Source organism: Bubalus kerabau, chromosome 6 (genome assembly GCF_029407905.1).
Source record: "Bubalus kerabau isolate K-KA32 ecotype Philippines breed swamp buffalo chromosome 6, PCC_UOA_SB_1v2, whole genome shotgun sequence".
In the NCBI taxonomy this organism is placed as follows: domain Eukaryota; kingdom Metazoa; phylum Chordata; class Mammalia; order Artiodactyla; family Bovidae; genus Bubalus; species Bubalus kerabau.
Window position 1 is genome coordinate 32,408,660 of NC_073629.1, and position 20,172 is coordinate 32,428,831.

General features: G+C 48.1%; 1 protein-coding gene across 1 annotated transcript in view; it reads left to right on the plus strand.

Moving 5' to 3' along the window:
* Window positions 1-20,172, plus strand: part of KCND3 (potassium voltage-gated channel subfamily D member 3) — a 230,231-nt gene that overhangs the window by 199,655 nt on the left and 10,404 nt on the right. The window contains exon 3 of the mRNA XM_055584746.1: window positions 13,142-13,304. Within this exon, the coding sequence (XP_055440721.1) occupies window positions 13,142-13,304 (163 nt within the window). The remainder of the gene's footprint in view (window positions 1-13,141; window positions 13,305-20,172) is intronic.

Genomic DNA, 20,172 nt, shown 5'->3' on the forward strand with positions numbered 1-20,172 from the left:
AGTGGACAGGGGAGCCTGGACGGCTATTGTCCATAGGGTTGCAAAAAGTTGGACATGACTAACACACACAACACACACACACACAGGTTCAAGGTGAAAGTTGCCCTAGAAATGATGACTGAATTTAGTCCACGACCCCCAAAAGTACCTTTGAACAGTCCACCACGTGTCCACCAGGCAGAAGTATTGTGCTAACACAGAACGAAAACCCGATCTACGAGATGGTGATGTCAGGCTGGTGAGACACCAGCTGTGTGTGTCCAGATGCTGCCGGGCCTGCTCTCATGGAGTTTCCCATCTAACGAGCAGAAAGATGTGTGGTTCAGATGAGGCTTAATGGGAGAGAATGTCTCCTGGTCTTCAGAGGGTGGGGATGGGTGAAAAGGTGAAGGGAGAACACCCAAGATGAAAGAAGGTGCTATTAGACAGTACAGGGTAGCGGGGAGGAGGGCCAGATAAGACTTGGGAAGGGCAGTTGAAATAGAATAGATTTACCCAGTGGGTCACAGAGGGCAGAGTGCTGTGATGAGTAGGGAAGCCTGGTGATGGTTATACAGGGGCAAGTGGCTAAATCACTCAGCACTTCAATCTGACCTGGCCTGGGGCTTAAATTTCCCTCAGTCCTGCAGTTGCCAATCCTCCCCGGTCACTACCCCTGCCACCATGCCAGATGGAGCTATAGGGGAAAGAATCAGAGGTGTGCTGGCAGAGACGAGACTGGGCCTTCAGGGACTTCCCTAGTCCAGTGGTTAAGTCTGTGTGTCCACTGCAGGGGACGCAGGTTCCATCCCTGGTCAGGGAAGACAAGATCCCATATGCTGTCCTAAAAACAAACCAAAAAAGACTGGGCCTTCAGAGACGTTCTGCACAACCACAGATACTCTATGCTCAAGCATTTGTCTGCTTTGGGACTTCCCCGGCGGTCTGGTGTTTAGGACTCCACGCTTCCACTGCAGGAGGCACAGGTTCAAACCCTGGTCGGGGAACTGAGATTCCCACCTACTGCCTGGGGCAGTCCCCCAAAAAGAATTTGTCTGCTTCACCAAGTACCCACCACAGCTTCTTTATCCTGGCATGTCATCACCTCTGTGGACTTTGACCTGAGCGCTTACCCTCTTTAGGAGGGCCAGCTACAGTCTGACTCAGCCACACCCCCACCTCTCCTGTGCTCTTTGTTACCCCACTTTCTCCCAAGGTCAGCCCAACTTTCTGCCATACTAGCCCACCCCGGTGCCAACCAAAGGTTTATTGTGCTAGGGCTCCCCTTTGTGGGGGAGAACCACAGTCCAGGGTGGCAGAAGGCTGAGAAACTGCCCCAGGGAGAAAGGCTGTTGGATGGCCATGTGGAGAAAGAGAAGCAGATGGCATGAGCCTGCGGGACAGGGTCTCTGAGGGAGCACCGTGGTTTGACCAGATGCATGTGCTGCTCTTTCTTATCAACGTCTGCTCCCAAGGGTGCAGAGGGGGTAAATGGGGACAAGTCTCTGGGGTGCTGAGACCAGGGAGGATGGATGAGCAAGGCCTAATTTCCAGGAGAGCATGCCTGTCAAGATTGGGACTGGAACTTTGGCCATGCCGACATGACTCCTGGCCCACAGGCACCCTGAGTCAGGGCATGGGCCCCCTCTAAGTCTGACAAGTCTCGTCCCAGGCCTGGGTTCAGTCAGGGTGGTGTGGGGCCTCGGCCCTCAGCTGCTTCCTTCCAAAGAGTAAATGCCCTTGCAGCACATACTCAGAGAAAGCCCACTCACAGTTCAGGGAACCACTGACTGGGGATTTAGGAAATGCCACAAGAAATACCCAAATTCCAATTTTCATTTGAATATTTTCCCATTGACAGGAGACCTATAGTGAATGTGGTTATATCTCCTTCCCTGGTTTTTATACAAAGGTGGCTGGCACCATTCCCATCTGGTGATAACACCAGTTTGCTGTCTGCTTATCGTATGTATTCTCATCTGAGTCAGTGTGTCTTTCCTGGGAGCTGTGTGAGCAAAAGGGATTGTGTCTCTACAGGAACCAAGCCTCATTCAGCACCATGATAGACTGCAGCGATCACCTCTTTTGGTGACGAGGCTGCTAACGGCCTCTCCTTGGTCTTTACTGTCCTCCTACTGGTCATGACAGGAATAGACCTGGGTACGAGGGCCTTTTGACCAAGTGACAGCATGAAGGTCTTCGAGGATAAGCTTGAGGAGAGGAGGCCTACTCCGGAAGCTGAGCCCATTAGGGACAACCAGTTGGATTAAGGCACTGTGTTCAGACATAGTTAATTTTAGCATTTCGCTTTTTCACTTCTCGAAGCTCCATTTGGTTCTTTCTCATATCTGTCATTTCTGATAGTTCTATTGTAGTTCATCTTTGTGATTCCATCCTTTATTTTGAAAAAAAGTCATTTCCATGTGTAACTCTTCTGCATTTATCAATTCCAGTATCTGAAGTTTTTGGGGTGGGAGGGAGGGGGCTAAATCGATGGGGTTTTTTTCCTCCTTTGACTCTCACTCATGGTTGTTTGCTTCCTTATGATTTTTTTTAAAGCAAACTCATAGTTACATGATCTTAATCTGCAGGAATCCTAAAGGCCTGGATTAAAGAAGCTTTCCTCAGGACAGGATTTAAATCTGGTTTGCCCGTAAGCCAGCTAGTTCTACCATTTGGGGAGCACTTCAGCCCACGTGCAGGGCTGGGTTCACTTGAACACTCTGAGTTCCCTCTGTCACTGGCCCAAGGCTCAGTTTCCTGGTGGCGGGTCGCTGATCGCCAGGTCTTATTGGCGCACGTCCTCAGAGCATCAGTGCTCCTCCCTCTGCCACTGCACCCTCCTCCCAGCTGTGATTTTCCCTTTTGTTTTGGTCCTTTCTACTGGGGGTAAAATACATTTCCCCAGCTTCAGGTGAACTTAGCAATGCATCAAAAGTGTATTTTATGCAGGATTTAGCGATTTTGCAGCCAAAGGGCTCCCTGAGGTCAGCGGTTCCATTACTAATCTGTTCATAGCCCATCCACCCATTCAATAACTATGTGAGTGCTCGCCATGTGCTGGGCATGCTTACAGGTACTGAGGGAGCAGCCGCCACCCTCCTGGAGCTTGCAATCTGATTCCAGAAGGATCAAGTCCGGGAGTCCCTGACAGTCCATGGAATACACACCAGAGGGGTTGTTTTACCTCTTATTCACTCTTATGTGTTGAGTCCCTACTGTGCATCACACAACATGCCAGGCACCAGGGATGCAGAGAGAGATGTGCTCAGAGGACACTTATGCCAATGGCAAAAGCAGCCATCTTGAGAGGTTTATTAAGGAAGGCGTGAAGGTGCAGTGACTGGCCTGAGTCTGGTTCTGCCACCACTTTCTAGTTCTGACAGGTCTGTGATCTCTGGAGAGACAATGGTTTAGAGCAGCGGTTCTCTAAGCTTGGTCCTGGATCACCAGCATGAGTGTCACTTAGGAGCTTGCTTAGAATATAGATTCTCAGGTTGTATTCTACACCTACAGAATCAGAAGTGTGAGGCTGGGATCCAGCGGTCTATGTTTTAACGAGCCTTGTAGACAATTCCAATGCACACTGAAGTTTGAGAAGGCTGACTTAGAAGAACAACTTTGTCACCCCAGCGCAATTGCTGTTGAGGTGGTAAGACAAGGAGGTTATCACCACAGCCTCCACAGTGGTCAGGAGCCTGCAGCCATGACTGGCCATGACCCTGCAGGGCAGACCCATCACAGCAAGGCCTGGAGAGGTCACACACACCCCTTTCCTGGGCTTCTTTGCTGGCAGAACCCAGAAATACCTCCCTCGGCACCCGAGAGTGTCCCAGCAGGGTTCTGGGCTCACACCACCTTGAAAGTGTCTCCATTTTCTTGAAGTTATTTTTTCATGTGAACTAGCCAAGTCCTTTGACTTACCTCTCTTCTCCTGCAATAGGCATAATAAGGAAGAGGATGCTCTGCAGTCAGACCAGCCCGATTTGGAATACTGGCTTGGATTGGCTGATGATCCTCTCAGCATGTTAACTTAATCTCTCTGAGCTCCGGTTTCCTCATCTCAAAAAGGAGTCTAATTATACTTCATAAGGTTGTTATGAAGATTGAATGGCACGTATTGATGTTAAGTAAAACTAAACTGTTACTGAAGTTCGCTGCTCCAAGCCTCAGCCCTCCTCTCTGCATCCACACCCCCACCCCACTTCCCCGAGGTCTTCAGAGGAACCTCAAGGTTCCAAAATGCCAGCCCATCCTCTTGGCTCTGGGCTTGCCGCTGGGGCTCACTTGGCAGGTGAGCCCAGGAGAGTGCTGAGCCGTAGGGTCATAATCAGAGAGGTGGTGGTTTTATTCTGGGGGAGGAGGGACACGCGGTTGGAAGGAGGAGTAATATGGGGCTTTCATGTCATTTCCCAAGTCCCCCTCCTTGAGAATCGGCGGCACAGGGCATGGTATGGTTAGGCCCCTGCCCTGGATCTGGTCACCTCTAAAGTCCCACCCTTACTCTCCAACTGGACCGCTGCCTGCCGTGTTGACTCCTCAGGGACTGCGACTTTGGGCTGTAGTAACTTGTAGTGGTGGGGGGTGGGGGGGATAGTGGGAGGGGGAGAGGCTTGATCCATGTCCCGGTTCTGCAACTGGCTAGCTAAATGCATATGTGCATGCTAAGTTGCTTCAGTCATGTCCAACTCTTCGACCCCATGGACTGTAGCCCACCAGGCTCCTCAGTCCATGGGATTCTCTAGGCAAGAATACTGGAGTGGGTTGCCGTGCCTTCCTCCAGAGGATCTTCCCAACCCAGGGATCGAACCCGCACCTCTTAGATCTTCAGCATTGGCAGGCAGATTCTTTATCACTAGCACCCCCTGGGAAGCCCCTGGCTAAAAGACTACCAGCATATTACTTCATCACTCTGTGCCTCGGTTTCCTCATCTATAAAATGAGAGTGATCGTTGCATCTATTGCTTAGGGCTGCTGGGAGGAACAAATGAGATCATGGATTTGCAGGACCTGACATGATTTAAGAGCCAAATAAAAAAGTTACAGCTGTGCTGCTCCACAGGCAGGGATTTGGACTTGAAAAGAGGCTGACCAGATGTTTGTCACGGGGAGAGCTTATCAGCCAGGCTGTGTCGTTAGTGTCTTCCAGGGTGGCCTGCCAGTGTCCTTCGCCTCCGGGCAGGGAGGCAGCCCCAGGGGTATGAGTGCCTGGAACTCACACTGGAGTCCACCCTGCTCTATCCCCTGTCCTCAGCCTGACTCCAGCCCACAGGACAGCTTTTGTCCCCCATCTGCACCCAGCACAGGTGAACAGAGGCAGAAGCCAAGTTCAGGGTCATCCGGGTGGAGAAGGTAGGTGTAGCAGTGGGTGTCACTGTGCGGTGGAGACTTCCTCCCAGCAGAAACACATCAAGGATGTGCCTCCTCGACTGAGCTCCCAGTGGCCAGGATGGGCAGTGGCCTGGCCTCCAGGAAAGAACAGACTCCGCACAAGATGGGCAGCCTTGCCCCTACCTGAGAGGAAGGCAGAATCAGACAGGGGAGCTTGGCTTGCACTTATCTCTCAGCTCCTGGAGGAGGAAATGAAGGCAGCAATTAATTGTACAAGGCGGGTGGTTTGCGCAGCTTAAGTTCAGATAAAAAGTTTAATTATCCCTAAGCCCTAATACAAATTAATTAGCCTTCCATATTAGGAGGGTAAGCTTCCCTGCTCTTGCCACAGCCCAGACATCACTGCAGATTACCGAGGATGTGCTTGGGGGGGAAGCAGCAAGCCCAGAGCCCCACCAGGTCAGTGGCAGACCGCTGGCTCCACCTTGGCCCCAGCTGAGGGCTGTGTGAGGGTCCTAAGTCTGGGGTGAGCACCACAGCCCCCCTGTATCTGCTGTGTCCCCTCCAGGAGAGGCTTTTCTTGTCCCTTATTTTTCTCCACTCTCAGAGTCAGGGTGGGGGGTGGAGGAGGGGAGTCCTTATTTGCCTGAAAGACAGAAAGAAAATAAGGCTATGGCTTAGAAAAATTTTTTCTAGGCCACGACATTTTCTGTTTTTTTCTTTCTTCACCCTTTCCTTCCTCGAAATTCCACAGAGAAAATAGGCCATCATGGCCATAAGGACTTAGAGAATCACTATCAGCTCCAGCACCTCAGTGTTCCTGCCAGGGGGCCCCAGGAGGGTCTGCAGGCGGGACAAAGGCCACTGCCCATCAGGATCATTACAGTCCTAATAGCTGTTACCTAATGAGTGTTTACTATGTAACAGGAATTTCATCTTTGCAACCATATTGCAAGGAATGTTTTCTTCATTAACTCACACATTCGATCAACATTTATTGAAGTGATTTGAGCAAGGGAATGACACACTTAGATCTGCATTTTAAGACTATAGTTCTTTGTGAATTAAAGGAGAACAAAGCTTAAGTGAGGTGTCTGATTAAGGGGCTTTCACAGAAGTTCAGTCTAGAAACCACAGTGGCCTGGACCCAGGGTTTATTTAATAAACGTTTATAAAGTTCTTAATATGTGCCAGAATCAAGCCTTTTACAAATGGTAACTCATCTAATCCCTCACAACAGCCTTGTGAAGTAGGTACTATTATATTATCAGTCCCAGAAAACAAGATAAAGTAATTTGCACAAAATTCACCCAGCTCACAAGTGATAGAACCAGGACTTGCCCCAGATAGGCTGCTGCTCAGAGTCCACACTTTTAACCACCATGCGATGCTGCTACCTCTGAGGGGGCAGAGATGGCTGAGAAGTGGGTAGGCTCCAGTTGACTCTTCAGAGCTTCTCCCGCCACCACCCCGTCCCTCTCAACAGCCTCATCCGCTCCCCTGGAGAAGCAGGATCTGACGGACAGAGCAGGACAATGTATACAGACCAGCCTGGGTTTTAACCCAGGCAGTCTTGCCTCTGACTACCTGAAGACCTTGAACAATTCACTGTCCTCTCATCTCTAAGGAGGGTTAACCTTACTTGGTGGGGCTTTCGTGTGATCCAGTGATGCCAAAGTTCCTAACATATGCCCCAGAACACTGTTCCCTCTCATCTTTCCATTCTCCATCCCTACTTCTTGAAGCCAAACGATCCCATTTCTTTGATTGTTTCCCCTATGAATTCCAGAAAGTTCATCATCTCTCCCTCTCCTTTCTGGACATGACCCAGTTAATCAATGCCCTATAGAACACGTACTGCCCAGAACTCCACACAGCAGCCGAGAAGCGGTCTGCACCAAGGAGCAGAATCCGAGCACCCACTCCTCTTTTCTGGTCCATGTATTCCCTTCAGTCCCGCTCAAGGCGGCATTGGGTCTTCGGCCGCTGTGTTTACACTGGTGGCTGTGTTAAAGTCAATTCCCTCAGTGATGATTAACTTGGATGGCTGTTAAGCTGCTCTCTCTCATCAGCTACAAGTCATTGATTATTGGAACCAAAATGCTGGCGTTGTCATTTATCTTTGTTGAAATTAATCTGGTTGATTTCACCCATGATTACAATCTGCTAAAAATCCTTTTGACTCCTAAAGACCTCAATTCATAGTAGTGCTGTCATTTAGAAATCCAAAGAGCTTGATTAAAAATAATCAACCCTGGTAGCTCAGCTGGTAAAGAATCCACCTGCAAAGCAGGAGACCCTGGTTCAATTCCTGGGTCAGGAAGATTCGCTGGAGAAGAGATCAGCTACCCACTCCACTGTTCTTGGGCTTCCCTAGTGGCTCAGCTGGTAAAGAATCCTCCTGCAATGCAGGAGATCTGGGTTCGATCACTGGGTTGGGAAGATCCTCTGGAGAAAGGACCGGCTTACCCACTCCAGTTTTCTGGCCTGGAGAATCCCATGGACTCAGTCCATGGGGTCACAAAGAGTCGAACATGATTGGGTGACTTTTCATTTCCACTTTCATAGCCACATCATCACCAGCAGCATCATCATTGTCATTGTCTCAGGATCCAAATGGAAGAAGGTTAAACAAAAGCAATAATTTGCTGGTGTGCAGAGTCAAAAGAAGGCTTGCACAACTTAACCACAGGAAAGGCAAAAGTAAAGCTGATCCTCTCCAAGAATTAGAACAGGAACTCAGACCTCCACCAGATTTCCCTTTTCATCTCTCATCTCTTTCAACTATCAGCCTGCTTCATTTCTAACTACAATCTGGCTTTTCCCCATGGCAAAAAGCATGGCAGACAATAACTCCAGAGCTTTTTAAAGTTGAGTTTCAACTTCTTTGAAAGAGATTGATCTGGTCTCAAGGGTAAAAATCCAGGGGCAGGAAAATGACCAACACCATCAGCCAACAGTATAAATGCAAATCAAACTCACAGTTAGACACTAAAACGAGGGTTACCATGTGATCCTGCAATTTCACTCCTGGGCATATATCTGGAGAAAACGCTAATTCAAAAAGATGCACACACTCCAGTGTCCATAGCAGAACTATTCACGATAGCCAAGGCATGGAAGCAACCTAAATGTCCACTGATAGATGAATGGGTAAAGAAGATGTGGTGTGTGTGTGTGTGTGTGTGTGTGTGTGTATATATATATATATACATATATATATATACATATATATATATACATATATATATAATGGAATATTACTCAGTCATAAAAATGAATGAAATAATGTCACTGGCAGCAACACAGATGGACCTAGAGATTAACATAGTAAATGAAGTAGGTCAAACAGAGAAAGACAAATATCATGTAATACCACTTATATGTGGAATCTAAAAAAATGATACAAAAGAATTTATTAATAAAACAGAAATAGACTCACAGACATGGAAAGCAAACATGGTTAATAGAGAAGATAGTGGAGGGTGAAGAGGAAAAGACAAATTAGGAGTTTGGGATTAACATATACATACTACTATGCATTAAATAGATTAAAAAAACAAGGACCTACTGCATAAGACAGAGAACTACATTCAATATCTTGTAATATCCTATAAGAGAAAAGAATCTGAAAAGAAATATGTATGATATATATATATATATATACACACACACACACATATAATTGAATCACTTTGCTATACATCAGAAACTAATACAGCGTTGTAAATTAACTATACCTTAACTATGTGAGTGGAGTGAAGTCGCTTAGTCATGTCTGACTCTTTGCGACCCCATGGACGGTAGCCTACCAGGCTCCACGGTCCATGGGATTTTCCAGGCAAGAATACTGGAGTGGGCTGCCATTTCATTCTCCAGGGGATCTTCCCAACCCAGGGATCGAACCTGGGTCTCCTGCATTGCAGACAGACGTTTTACTATCTGAGCCGCTAGGGAAGCCCAACCTTAACTATACCTCATTGTAAATTAACTTTACCATTTTAAAAAATGGGTAAAAAAGGAAAAAACCATGAGATACCACATCACACCCACTAAGGCAGCTAGAATCAAAAGACAAAGGGTAACAAGTATTGGTAAAAATATGGAGAAATTGGAACACTGATTTATTGGTAGTGGGGATGTAAAATGTACAATTCCTCCAACTGCTAAACATAGTAACCACATGTCCAAAATAAGGAAATCCATGGAGGCAAAAAGTAGATTAGTGGTTGCCTAGGGCTGAAGGGTGGAGTGTGGAATGGTCACTGCAGGATGAGTACTAAGTTTCTATTCGGGGTGTTGAAAATGCTCTAAAAAGCTCCCTAGTGGGAGCAGGGATATTGGGGAAGGCTTGTAATAATATAGCAGCTCCTCTGAGACCCTGCTCTTCTGGACAGAGTTTATGTCATAATGGGGAGGGGAAAGGTTCAGTTCCTAGGAGTAAGATATTAGCAGACGAAATATTGGATGCCCTCCGCACTGGCTATTCATAGAGAATTTACATTTACCCAGATAAAGCATCGAGGGCTTCTTCTGAATTATCTCATTAATTTTCACAACAACCTTGTAAGTTAGGTTTATAAAACCCATTTATATTGGTAGAGGCTCAGGTTACGTAACTTCCCCAAGGACATTTAACTATTTAGTAAGTAACATTTGGCTCTAGTTCAACCCCAGATCTAAAGCCAGTCTCCTCTCTCAATCATTAGGCCACACTGCCTCCTTCTGGCCTGAAATGAGTTGGTAAAAAATTCTGGAATGCACCAGAGGAGACCTGAATTTATATCCCGACTTCATTTCATTTGCTTATTACTCTCTCACTGAAGGACACCCTTCTAACATGAAAACCAGGAACTTCCTTTGCTGTCCTGGGACCATTGTTGGTCATCTTTGAGAAGGGCCAGAAGACTCGAGATGGTTGCTTAGTGCCTGCTTAGCCACGCTGCTGTCCCCTCCCCATTCCTCCAGCTCGCCCAGTGTGTAGAGAACCGGGCAGGAACACACCTTGCTGCAGTCACGATGCAGTATGTCTGTAGCCGGTTAACCCTCTCCAAACAGGAAATAAGGGTCATCTGGCAAGATGTGTGCTTAGTGATCCAATGCAGCTTATTTTCCAAGTGCTCGCAAGCTGTCTGCTTAATAATCCACTCTCAAATTCTGCCAGCAATTGGTTGACAGAATCAATGGATGCCAAGCCTGCTGGTCTGTGGTTCCTTAGACCTCCTTTCCCCTTCTTTAAAGATACTGATACTTTAGCCTCCTGGTATTTCTCTGTGACATCATGATTTCTCAGCCATCATGAGCAGTGGTTCTATAATACCATCTGCACATTCCTCCTGTCTCCTGGGGTAGGATCCAGGTGGGCCTGTGATGGGAATCCACTGAAGACAGCTGGCCACTTGCCTGCTCTCCTCTCCCCTGCTTCAAGCTCTGGATACTTTTTTTCCACATTTGTCCCTGCCTTCCCAAGATAAAGCAGGTTCTTTTTCGTGGAGAAGGCAGAAAGTGCATGGGAGTTGCATTGGTCAGCTTTCTCTCTATCGTCTGTTTCCAGCAGACCATCTGCCCAGCAGATGAATAATTTTCCTTCTAGTGATGAAAACAATCTCCCTATTGTTCTTAGCACTTTTCACAACCTCAATCACTGAAATGTAGCCTTTCTGACACTGTTCTTACAAACTCCCACCATGCCTCATTTTCACCCATGGTCATGTACCCAATGTCCACCTTTCAATCATGTTATCTAAAAATTTCTTCATCACTCGGATGGTTAGAACTTGGAACAATCAGCTCATCAGCAACAGAGACCATGGTTTTTAGAATGCCTAAGTAAAAGTAAATGTATTTATTGTTTGTAGAGCTTTACACGTCACAATGAGGCTTCCCAGGTGGCTCAGTGGTTAGGAATCTGCCTACCATGCAGGAGACATGTGTTCTATCTCTGAGTCAGGAAGACCCCCTGGAGAAGGAACTGGCAACCTACTCCGATATTCTTGCCTGGGAAATGCTATGGACAGAGGAGCCTGCCAGGCTACAGTCCATGAGATCACAAAAGAGTCAGACATGACTCACCAAATAAACAACAACAAAAAATACAATAGAATTATGTCACAGTAGAATTATGACCTAGGTTACTTATTATCTTCATTTTTGAGACAAGGAAACTGAGGCCCATAGTCACATTCCCCCAAGGTCACCCTCCACCCCTCAGGTGGAGCTAGGGGAGTCTTATCAGAGCCAGGATCTGGACCGCTTCACTGGAAGCCACTCCTGAGCATCTTGGCAGAGAAGGCGAACCTAGTATCAGTGCTCCCAAAGGAGCTCTCAGTGGTGTGACCAAGACAGCTTGAGCCGGAACAAAAGGCCTCGACACTGAAGAAGAAGGAAGAAGGGTGTTGAGAAGCTTAAATGCGGTCATTCATCCAAGTATGTGTCCACCATGGCACACCTTTGACCAAGCCCTTAGGGTTAGGGGTGAGAACTTCAGTTCTGCAATGGCTCCCCCATCGCCTTCCACAGTCTTTCTGGACCCCAGGACACCTGGATCCTTCAGGACAAGTGACTTGGAGCCTCACAATTTCAGTAGCAACAATTCCAGGTCACCCTAAGGCTGTTTCTGCTCCGGACACCCAGAGGGCACAGAGGCGGGGAGAGGTTGTGGTTCTGGCTTTGGCCAAAGGAGTTGTCACAATTCTTTACTTCACGTGGCCTTTAAATGATCTCAATAAAGAAGAGGCTAAACACTTAACTGCAGCTGAGCGTATCTTATTGATTAGAGGAGAAGGCTCTGGCCTGTTTGCCTGGGGCTGAGCAGGAGCCAGGCCAAGCTGGTCCCAGGGGGTGGCTGCCAAGGTGTGAAGTACTTAGGAGAGTTTCTCTGAGCTCTGAGAGGGGCTGGCACTGTCCCAAAGTGGCTTCACAGCTTAAAGGGCTGAGTTTTGGAACTCATAGACCCCTTTAAGACAGTGGGATGAGGTGAAAAGAGGAGAAAACAGGAGGTGTGGGTTTTGCTCCCAGCTGTACCCAAACACGAGCAATCCACTTCATGCCTCTGAGCCTCGATTCCTGCATCTGTCCAGTGATGATTGGCGTTCCAAGTTCACAGGGTTCGTGGAGCTTCTGTGAGTCAAATGTGTAAATGTGCTTTGTAAATTATAAGTTTTCACATAAATAGAAGGCGGTTTACTCTTTGTTATTTTTATTACCGTAAGAGAAATCGTGTTGTTCTGCTTGAAGCTTGTCCATGGCTCCTCTTTGCACTTGGGATGGACCCCGCATGGTCGGCCCTGCCTGGCCCCCACCTGCTGCCTCAGTCTCCTTTTGTAGAACTCCCCACCTGCCCTGTGTGCCGGTCCTGATGGCCCTTTCACTGTTCCTAGGACAGGGCAAGCCCCTTCCTGCCTCAGGGCCTCCGTCCAGTATGTTCCCTCTGCCTGGTACACTCTGCCCCAAGTGTGTGGCACGGCTGGATTCCTTACCTTCAGGTCTTAGCTTAAATGTTACCTCCTCAGGGAGGCCTTTCTGACCACTCTCCCTCAACCCTGAACTGCACTATCTCTATTCTCTCCCTGGAAAGAGCCAGAAGTTACAATATTTTTATATATTCACTTAAGTGTTATGGTCTTCCCCTGGAAGGAGGCTGGCTCTGTGAACATAAGGACCTTGTCTGTTTTATTCACTAGCAGAGCGTCATCATAGTGCCTGACACATAGCAGGCACCTAAAGAACTGTCAGATGAATGAATGAATGAATGGGTGAGTGATCAGCAGGGGAGCCTGATTGTTTCCCAAATGGCCCCTCCTCCTTACACCTGCTTGTCTTCGTCTTGCAGATATGGAGATATGGTGCCCAAGACGATTGCAGGAAAGATCTTCGGTTCCATCTGCTCGCTGAGCGGTGTCCTCGTCATTGCCCTGCCGGTCCCTGTGATTGTTTCCAACTTCAGCCGGATTTACCACCAGAATCAGAGAGCGGATAAACGCAGGGCACAGAAGGTAAGCCTCAGACCCGGAAGGGGGTAGGCCACACCGAGAGGGTGCCCTTGGCCTTGTGCCTCTGTCACAATGAGCTCCTGGGAGAATCCCTGCACAGACGGCCTCTGGCTTTGGAAGGTAAGCAGCCCTAGGTGCCTTCCCACCTACCAGTGTCCTGTACGCCAACCACGGTCAGCTGTGCAAGGCCACAAACTCTCAGTTACCCACAAGCCAATGTTCTCCTTGTGGATATTCTGTGCAGTTTCCTTGGGCCCTGGCCACCCCTCCTAGACGACAGCTACTAACACTGGGCAGTGCCTGGGCTCCTCCCTTCCACAGCCAAGAGCTTGCTGGGGAGCATAATCACTTTTCAGTACCCTGTAATAGCCTATACCAAACAGAGTGACAAAAATAAATTTGCTAAAAAGAAAAATGAATACTCTGAAAGGAGAACATTCTGAGGCCATTGAGTTCAGGGACAAATTGCACAGCGGGCTTGAGTCACCTCAGGGTATCGTAGGATAGGGCATAGAACTGCCCTTGACAGTCGGGAGACTAAGCATGGGTCCTGGAAAGGTTTCCAGTGATGTCCAGTGAGCACGCCTTAGAGAGGCCGGGCAGGGCGAACAGGTTGAGCAAAGATGCCTGAAGGTTTTGGTGCCCAGAGAGAAGCCTCCTTTCCTGACGGGCCTCCACCTCACCCTCTGAGCCAGTTCATCTGCATTTTTGGCTGGTGAAGATTCTTGGACCCAGGTAGCAGTTTTTCCTTCTCTTCTGATCTAGGCTGAAATACTCCCCCTTCAGCAGCATCTCAACCTCCAGGGGGGTACCATCAAAGCTTTTCTGGGTACAATGGAATGGGGAGACCTGAAAGAGTCGCTTAGGGAGGCCTGAAACATTATGTCCTTATTGTATTCTTTCTTCATTCATCCATTCCACACATGTTTACTGAGCACCTACTATGTGCCAGGCCCTATGCTGTGCACCTGGGTTACTTCCTCATCATGTGAGCCTCTCTCCTGGCCTTGCTTTTGCAGAGATAACCCCCCAGTGACAGGGCTTCCTTGAAATATCAGAGGGATCCAGAATTTCAGAACACATCTGTGTATGCTGACTGAAACGAAGTCTCAAAGTTCATGAAAGTTAGCTCTGAAATGTATAATGATTTGCATGTAAAAATACTTAATGGGGGTTTCCCTGGTGTCTCACTGGTCAAGAATCTATATGTAATGCAGGAGACCCAGGTTTGACCTCTGGGTCAGGAAGATCCACTGGAGAAAGAGATGACAATCCAGGCAACCCACTCCAGTATTCTTGCCTGGGAAATCCCATGGACAGAGGGGTCTGGGAGGCCATAGTCTATGAGATAGCAAGAGTTAGACACAACTTAGCGACTAAACCACCACCATACTTAATAATATATATCACATAGTTATGTAATAAATCCAGTTGGTCCCCACTTCCCACATCTCCCCTTTTGTGTGCCCTGGTGGTCATCTCCTTGCCCTACTGTCTCCCTCTGCCTGTGGAGTGACATACTTTGACTTATCCTGACTGGGGTCTGTGATGTTGTCAGCCTGCCTTGGGTTGATCTGCAGTCCTCTCCATCCCTTCCAGCGCCAGTTTCTACCTCTTCACTCAAGGTCAGGGCTTCCCCACCCCCATTCCCTGCGAGCCAGCCCCAAAATAGAAGTCTTATCTCCTTCCCCATTCAAGTCAGCTGGCAAGTGTGAAACAATATCTACATTCATTGTGCTGTCCTTAAAAAGGGGGCAGGAGGAACTGGGATCTCCTTTCCAAATCAAAGAGCCTAAAGCCCTGAAGCGGAGAAGGCAATGGCAATCCACTCCAGTACTCTTGCCTGGAAAATCCCACGGACAGAGGAGCCTGGTAGGCTGCAGTCCATGGGATCGCTAAGAGTCGGACACAACTGAGTGACTTTACTTTCACTTTTCACTTTCATGCATTGGAGAAGGAAATGGCAACCCACTCCAGTGTTCTTGCCTGGAGAATCCCAGGGACAGGGGAGCCTTGTGGGCTGCCGTCTATGGGGTCGCACAGAGTCGGACACGACTGAAGCGACTTAGCAGCAGCAGCAGCAAAGCCCTGAAGGACCAGGGGTCCTATAGCAATGGCAACCCCACCCCCCACTGCCCACCATACCCCCCAGGGCTGACACAGGGTTTTTGAAGAGCAGTAAAGGTTCCTGGAATCCTCAGCTCTCACACCAGCCCACAGCAGCCCCACTGGAGCAGGGCTTCACCCGCCCCTGCACTCCCTTCCCTTCTGTGCTCACGCCCTTACCTGCTTCTTAGAGCATCACGTCCGCTGTCATTTTGCCCTCTGCAAAGAATGCTGTGGGAGCCATTTCTCCACACAACTTTACAGAGTTCATCCCATGTGATTAAGATACACGAGGAATCAGCTTGGGCGTCTTCCTCCTTCTAGCCCCCCAGGACAAGAGTTCCTCCCTCTGCTTCCCTCCTCCCACTCCCTCTTTGCTCTCCTTCAAAGAGGGAGTAAATCAAAGTAAATATTCATAGTGTTTTCATGTTGCCTGGATACTGTCCCTCCTCATGGTCCACTCAGCTCTGTCTTTTTCACCTTGGGCTTCTTGTGAGAAGGGAAAAAAGACAACACAAGAATACTGCTTGCTTCCAGCCCCAGGTCTACCACAGTAGTGAGGTAAGGCAGGCAGGTCAGAGGACTCAGTGGGGAGTGGAGAGATGGGCCAGGAAGGAGGTCAGGGGAGCTGATGAGACCACATACTCAGGAGTCATGAGGGTAAGCACTAGCCCATGCGCCTCAGGTGGAAAGGAAAGGACCAAAAAGTTGTCATCCTTTCCCATCATGACTGATTTGCTTGAGATTAGAGCCTCCTTTGTAGCTCAGTCGGTAAAGAATCTGCCTGCAGTGCAGGAGACATGGGTTCAATCCCTGGGTTGGGAAGATCTCCGGGAGAAGGAAATGGCAACCCACTCCAGTATCCTTGGCCTGGAAAATCTCATGGACAGTGGAGCCTGGTGGGCTGCAGTTCATGGGGTCACAAAGTGTCGGGCATGACTGAGTGACTATCACTTACTTATTTACTTACTTATTGCTGAAATGACTCCATGACTCTTTGCTACAGAGACTGGCTCCTCTAAGCCAGGTGAGCTGGAGATCGAGTAAGGAGGCAGTGGACAGAGAGAGGGGAACATCTGAGTGGGGATTTTCATTAAAATAATTATAGATACACATGTAGCTATAAAATTATCATATCCATTGCATGGGCATTGACATAGCTACAACCCACCAAGCCTATTCAGACTTGCCCAGTTTTGCTTGTGCCCATGTGTGCCTCTGTGTGATGTTTGATACAGTTTTATCACCTATGCAAGATCACACATCCCCCACCTCAGTCAAGATACCACACAGTTTCAACACCACAAGGATCCCTTCCACTGTATCTCTTACAACCACTCCCCGCAACACCCCTCCACCCTGTCTCTAAACCCTGGAAGCCATTTATCTGTCCTCCCTTTATAAAATGTTTTCATCTTTTAAATGGTATATCAATGGGCTTATATAGTAGGTAACCTTTGGAGACTGGCTTTTCCCATTTTGTTGTAATTTCCTCGAGATTCACCCAAGTCAGGTGAATTAGTAGTCTGTTCCTTTTCCTTGCTGAGTAGTATTCCCTGGTATGGGTGCATCCCAGTTATGATTAACAGTTTGCATGTTGAGGGACATTGAGTTATTACAAGTAAAGCTGCTGTTAACAGCCACTTGCAGGTTTGTGTGTGAATAAAACTTTTCTTTTCTCTGAGATGAATGCTTAAGAGTGCAATTGTCCATGGTCTCTTTCGGCTTTTCCAGTTCTCTCCCTTTCTCCTTCCTCGGCCTCTCCCAGGGCAGAGATGTCGATACTCACGCTCCAAGGACACCTGGCAGCCAGACAGCCAGGAAGTGCTTCATCGTGAAAGGCTTCTAGGGGCCCACAGAATTCTTGGGCTTATTAGCCTGTACCAGGAACTGTCCCCAGGGTGGCAGAATCCTCCATCCTGACCTCTCCTCCAAACCTGGAATCTCTACAGCTGTTGAAAATGCAAGTTTTGGGCTTTGTTCATCAGGTTAAAACTTGCCTGAATGGAGCTGAAATGTAGGGAAGAAGAGGGATGTTATGGAAGCAGCATTGGCCTGAAGGTTGGAAGATCTGAGCTGAAGTCTTGCCCTGAAAAAGTCCCTTCCTCTCACATCTCCATTTCCTTGTCTTTATCTTTTTTTTTTTTTTTCCATTTCTTTGTCTTTAAAACAGCCTAGATGATATCCACATTTCTTTAACTCTCACACTGTACTTCTGGCCATAGAAGAGAGGGAGGCTGACCAGCCCACACAAGGACTGAGTGCATCACAGTGGCTTTTTTAACGTGGATTTCTGGCCAACTGTGTAGGATCATCTTCCTTCCTGGGCCATCACAAGCCTCACTTGAGCAAATACTCAGTGCAAAGCTCTGTGCTAGGTGCTTAAGATAAAAATGTGCATAAACCACAGACTCTGGCCCTCAGAAGCTCAAAGTCAAGCCAAAAGTCCTCACCAAATTACATGTGCTGGGTAGGGTTCTGTAAATACATTGCAGACCTCTTTATCCTGTGTGGGAAATGATTAAATGATACAGTGCATTTGATATGACAATCTGTTGCCTTAATAGAGCCCAGGGTAAGATAAGATTAAAAGAAGTGCCACAGAGGAGAGCAGGAGAATCTTTCATCTCAAGAAAGTAATGAAGACAGAGCCCAGATACAAGAAAGGTCTGGCTCTAAGTGGTGCAATCAAATTATATAAGGCTATAATGAGCTTGACACAATTGGATTTCCATACGCGGCTCTCAACACCCAGCACTCACCCAAAACAATAACAGCACATCCTCAAATGATGGAGGACTTGTGTGAATGCAGACATGGAACCGAGGGGAGAGGTGGAGCTGCATCCCCGGGAGGAGAACTGTCCTGCAACTTGAATGTATGTTCTTTGCTCAGATAGAAGAGGAATGAGGGGCTTGCTTACCGCCCTTTCTCTCCCAGCTTCCTCTTTTCATTCTCGATCTAGAGGAGACTTCTTTCTCAGATATACAGGCAGATCTTCCAGGCTCAGGTGCTGACCTCTTCCCCATATTTAGAAACTAGGGAAGGATGCTGAATTGTCCCTGCAAGGACATCCTGGCCACAGGGGGGTTTCCCAGAACACGATGGGTATCATGTGTTCTTTGCGCTTCTGTTGAGAGCCAGAAGCCAAGTCCCTGGCCTCCTTTTAGTGGATGAGCCAGACCAGCAGGGCACTTGGGGAGATACTTGCCCAGGCTGGGGAGAAGGCGACAAGAAATGAAAATCACCACAAATTTTCAAGGACGCCTCTGTTCAGAGTCCATGCTGAAGTTAAGTGTGGATTTTCCCTGAGGCAGGAGGAAGGACCCCTCTGGCCTAAAAGAGTGCTGTGAGTCCACGTGGGCTCCTCTGCTTCCTGGAACTGGGTCTAGATCCACAAGAGCCCAACCGTGAAGCTGCATGTTTTTAAACCAGCAGGAAGCCCTCTACCCATCCCTTCTCCCTCCCGAAGCCTCTTTCCTGCTAGGCCTCACTCCGCGATAGTGCTGCTGTCATGGTGACACCGATTATGTTTACTGGGAAGGAGACAAGAAGCCAACCTATGCGGCATGTCCCGCCTCTCCCACAGCCTCTGCAAGCAGGAGAGATAAGCATGCATGGCTGAGGTCCCATGCAGTCTTCCTGTGGGATACTGCTACAGGCTTCCCGGGATGGAGCTGAGGAGATTTCTGGTGCCATAGCTAAGGCCGGGGCTTCCCTGGTGGCTCAGACAGTAAAGAATCTGTCTGCAATGGGGGAGACCCAGGTTTGATCCCTGGGTCAGGAAGATCCTTTGGAGAAGGGAATGGCTACCCACTGCAGTATTCTTGCCTGGAGAATTCCAGGGACAGAAGAGCCCAGCAGGCTACAGTCCATGGGGCTGCAAAGAGTCAAACACGACTGAGCAACTAACATAGCTCAAGCCAGGGAGGTGTATGGAAATATGTTCCATCTTCCCCTCTCTCACCCACATTGGGCCCCTTGTCACACATACACGCATCTACATTCATTCCCATAGACATGCACAACAAAACAGACATATAGAGACATACCCCAAAGACAGACATGAAATTGTAAATTCATCTATTGATTTACAACTTGCTAGGCACTGGAGAGATACCAGGGAACAAAACAAAAACTGCTACCTTCGAGGACTTTGTTTTTTTATTTATTGGGGTATAGTTGCTTTACAACATTGTAACTAGTTTCTGCTGTAGAGTGTAGTGAATCACCCATTTGTATACACATTTCCTCTCCTTTATGAATGCCCCTCCCATCCACAGTGCACTGAGCAGAGTTCCCCACTCTATACCATAGGCTCTTGTGTGCATGCGTGCTAAGTCGCTTCAGTCATGTCTGACTCTTTGCGACCCTATGGACTGTAGCCCACCAGGCTCCTCTGTCCATGGGATTCTCCAGGCGAGAGTACCGGAATGGGTTGCCATACCCTCCTCCAGGGGCTCTCCCCGACCCAGGGATAGAACCCTCTCTGTTGCCTGTATTGGAGGCGGGTTCTTTCCTACTAGCACCATCTGGGAAGCCCCCACAGGCTCTTACTAGTTATCTATTCCAGGCATAGCAGTGTACACATGTCACTCCTAAATCTCCCAATTCATCCCACCCTCTTGTTTCCCTGCTTGAGGTCCATACGTTTGTTTTCTACGTCTGTGTCTTTATTTCTGCTTTGCAAATAGGTTTATCTGTACCATTTTTCTAGATTCCACATGTATAACCAGACCTTGAGGAGTTTTACATTCTGGTGGGG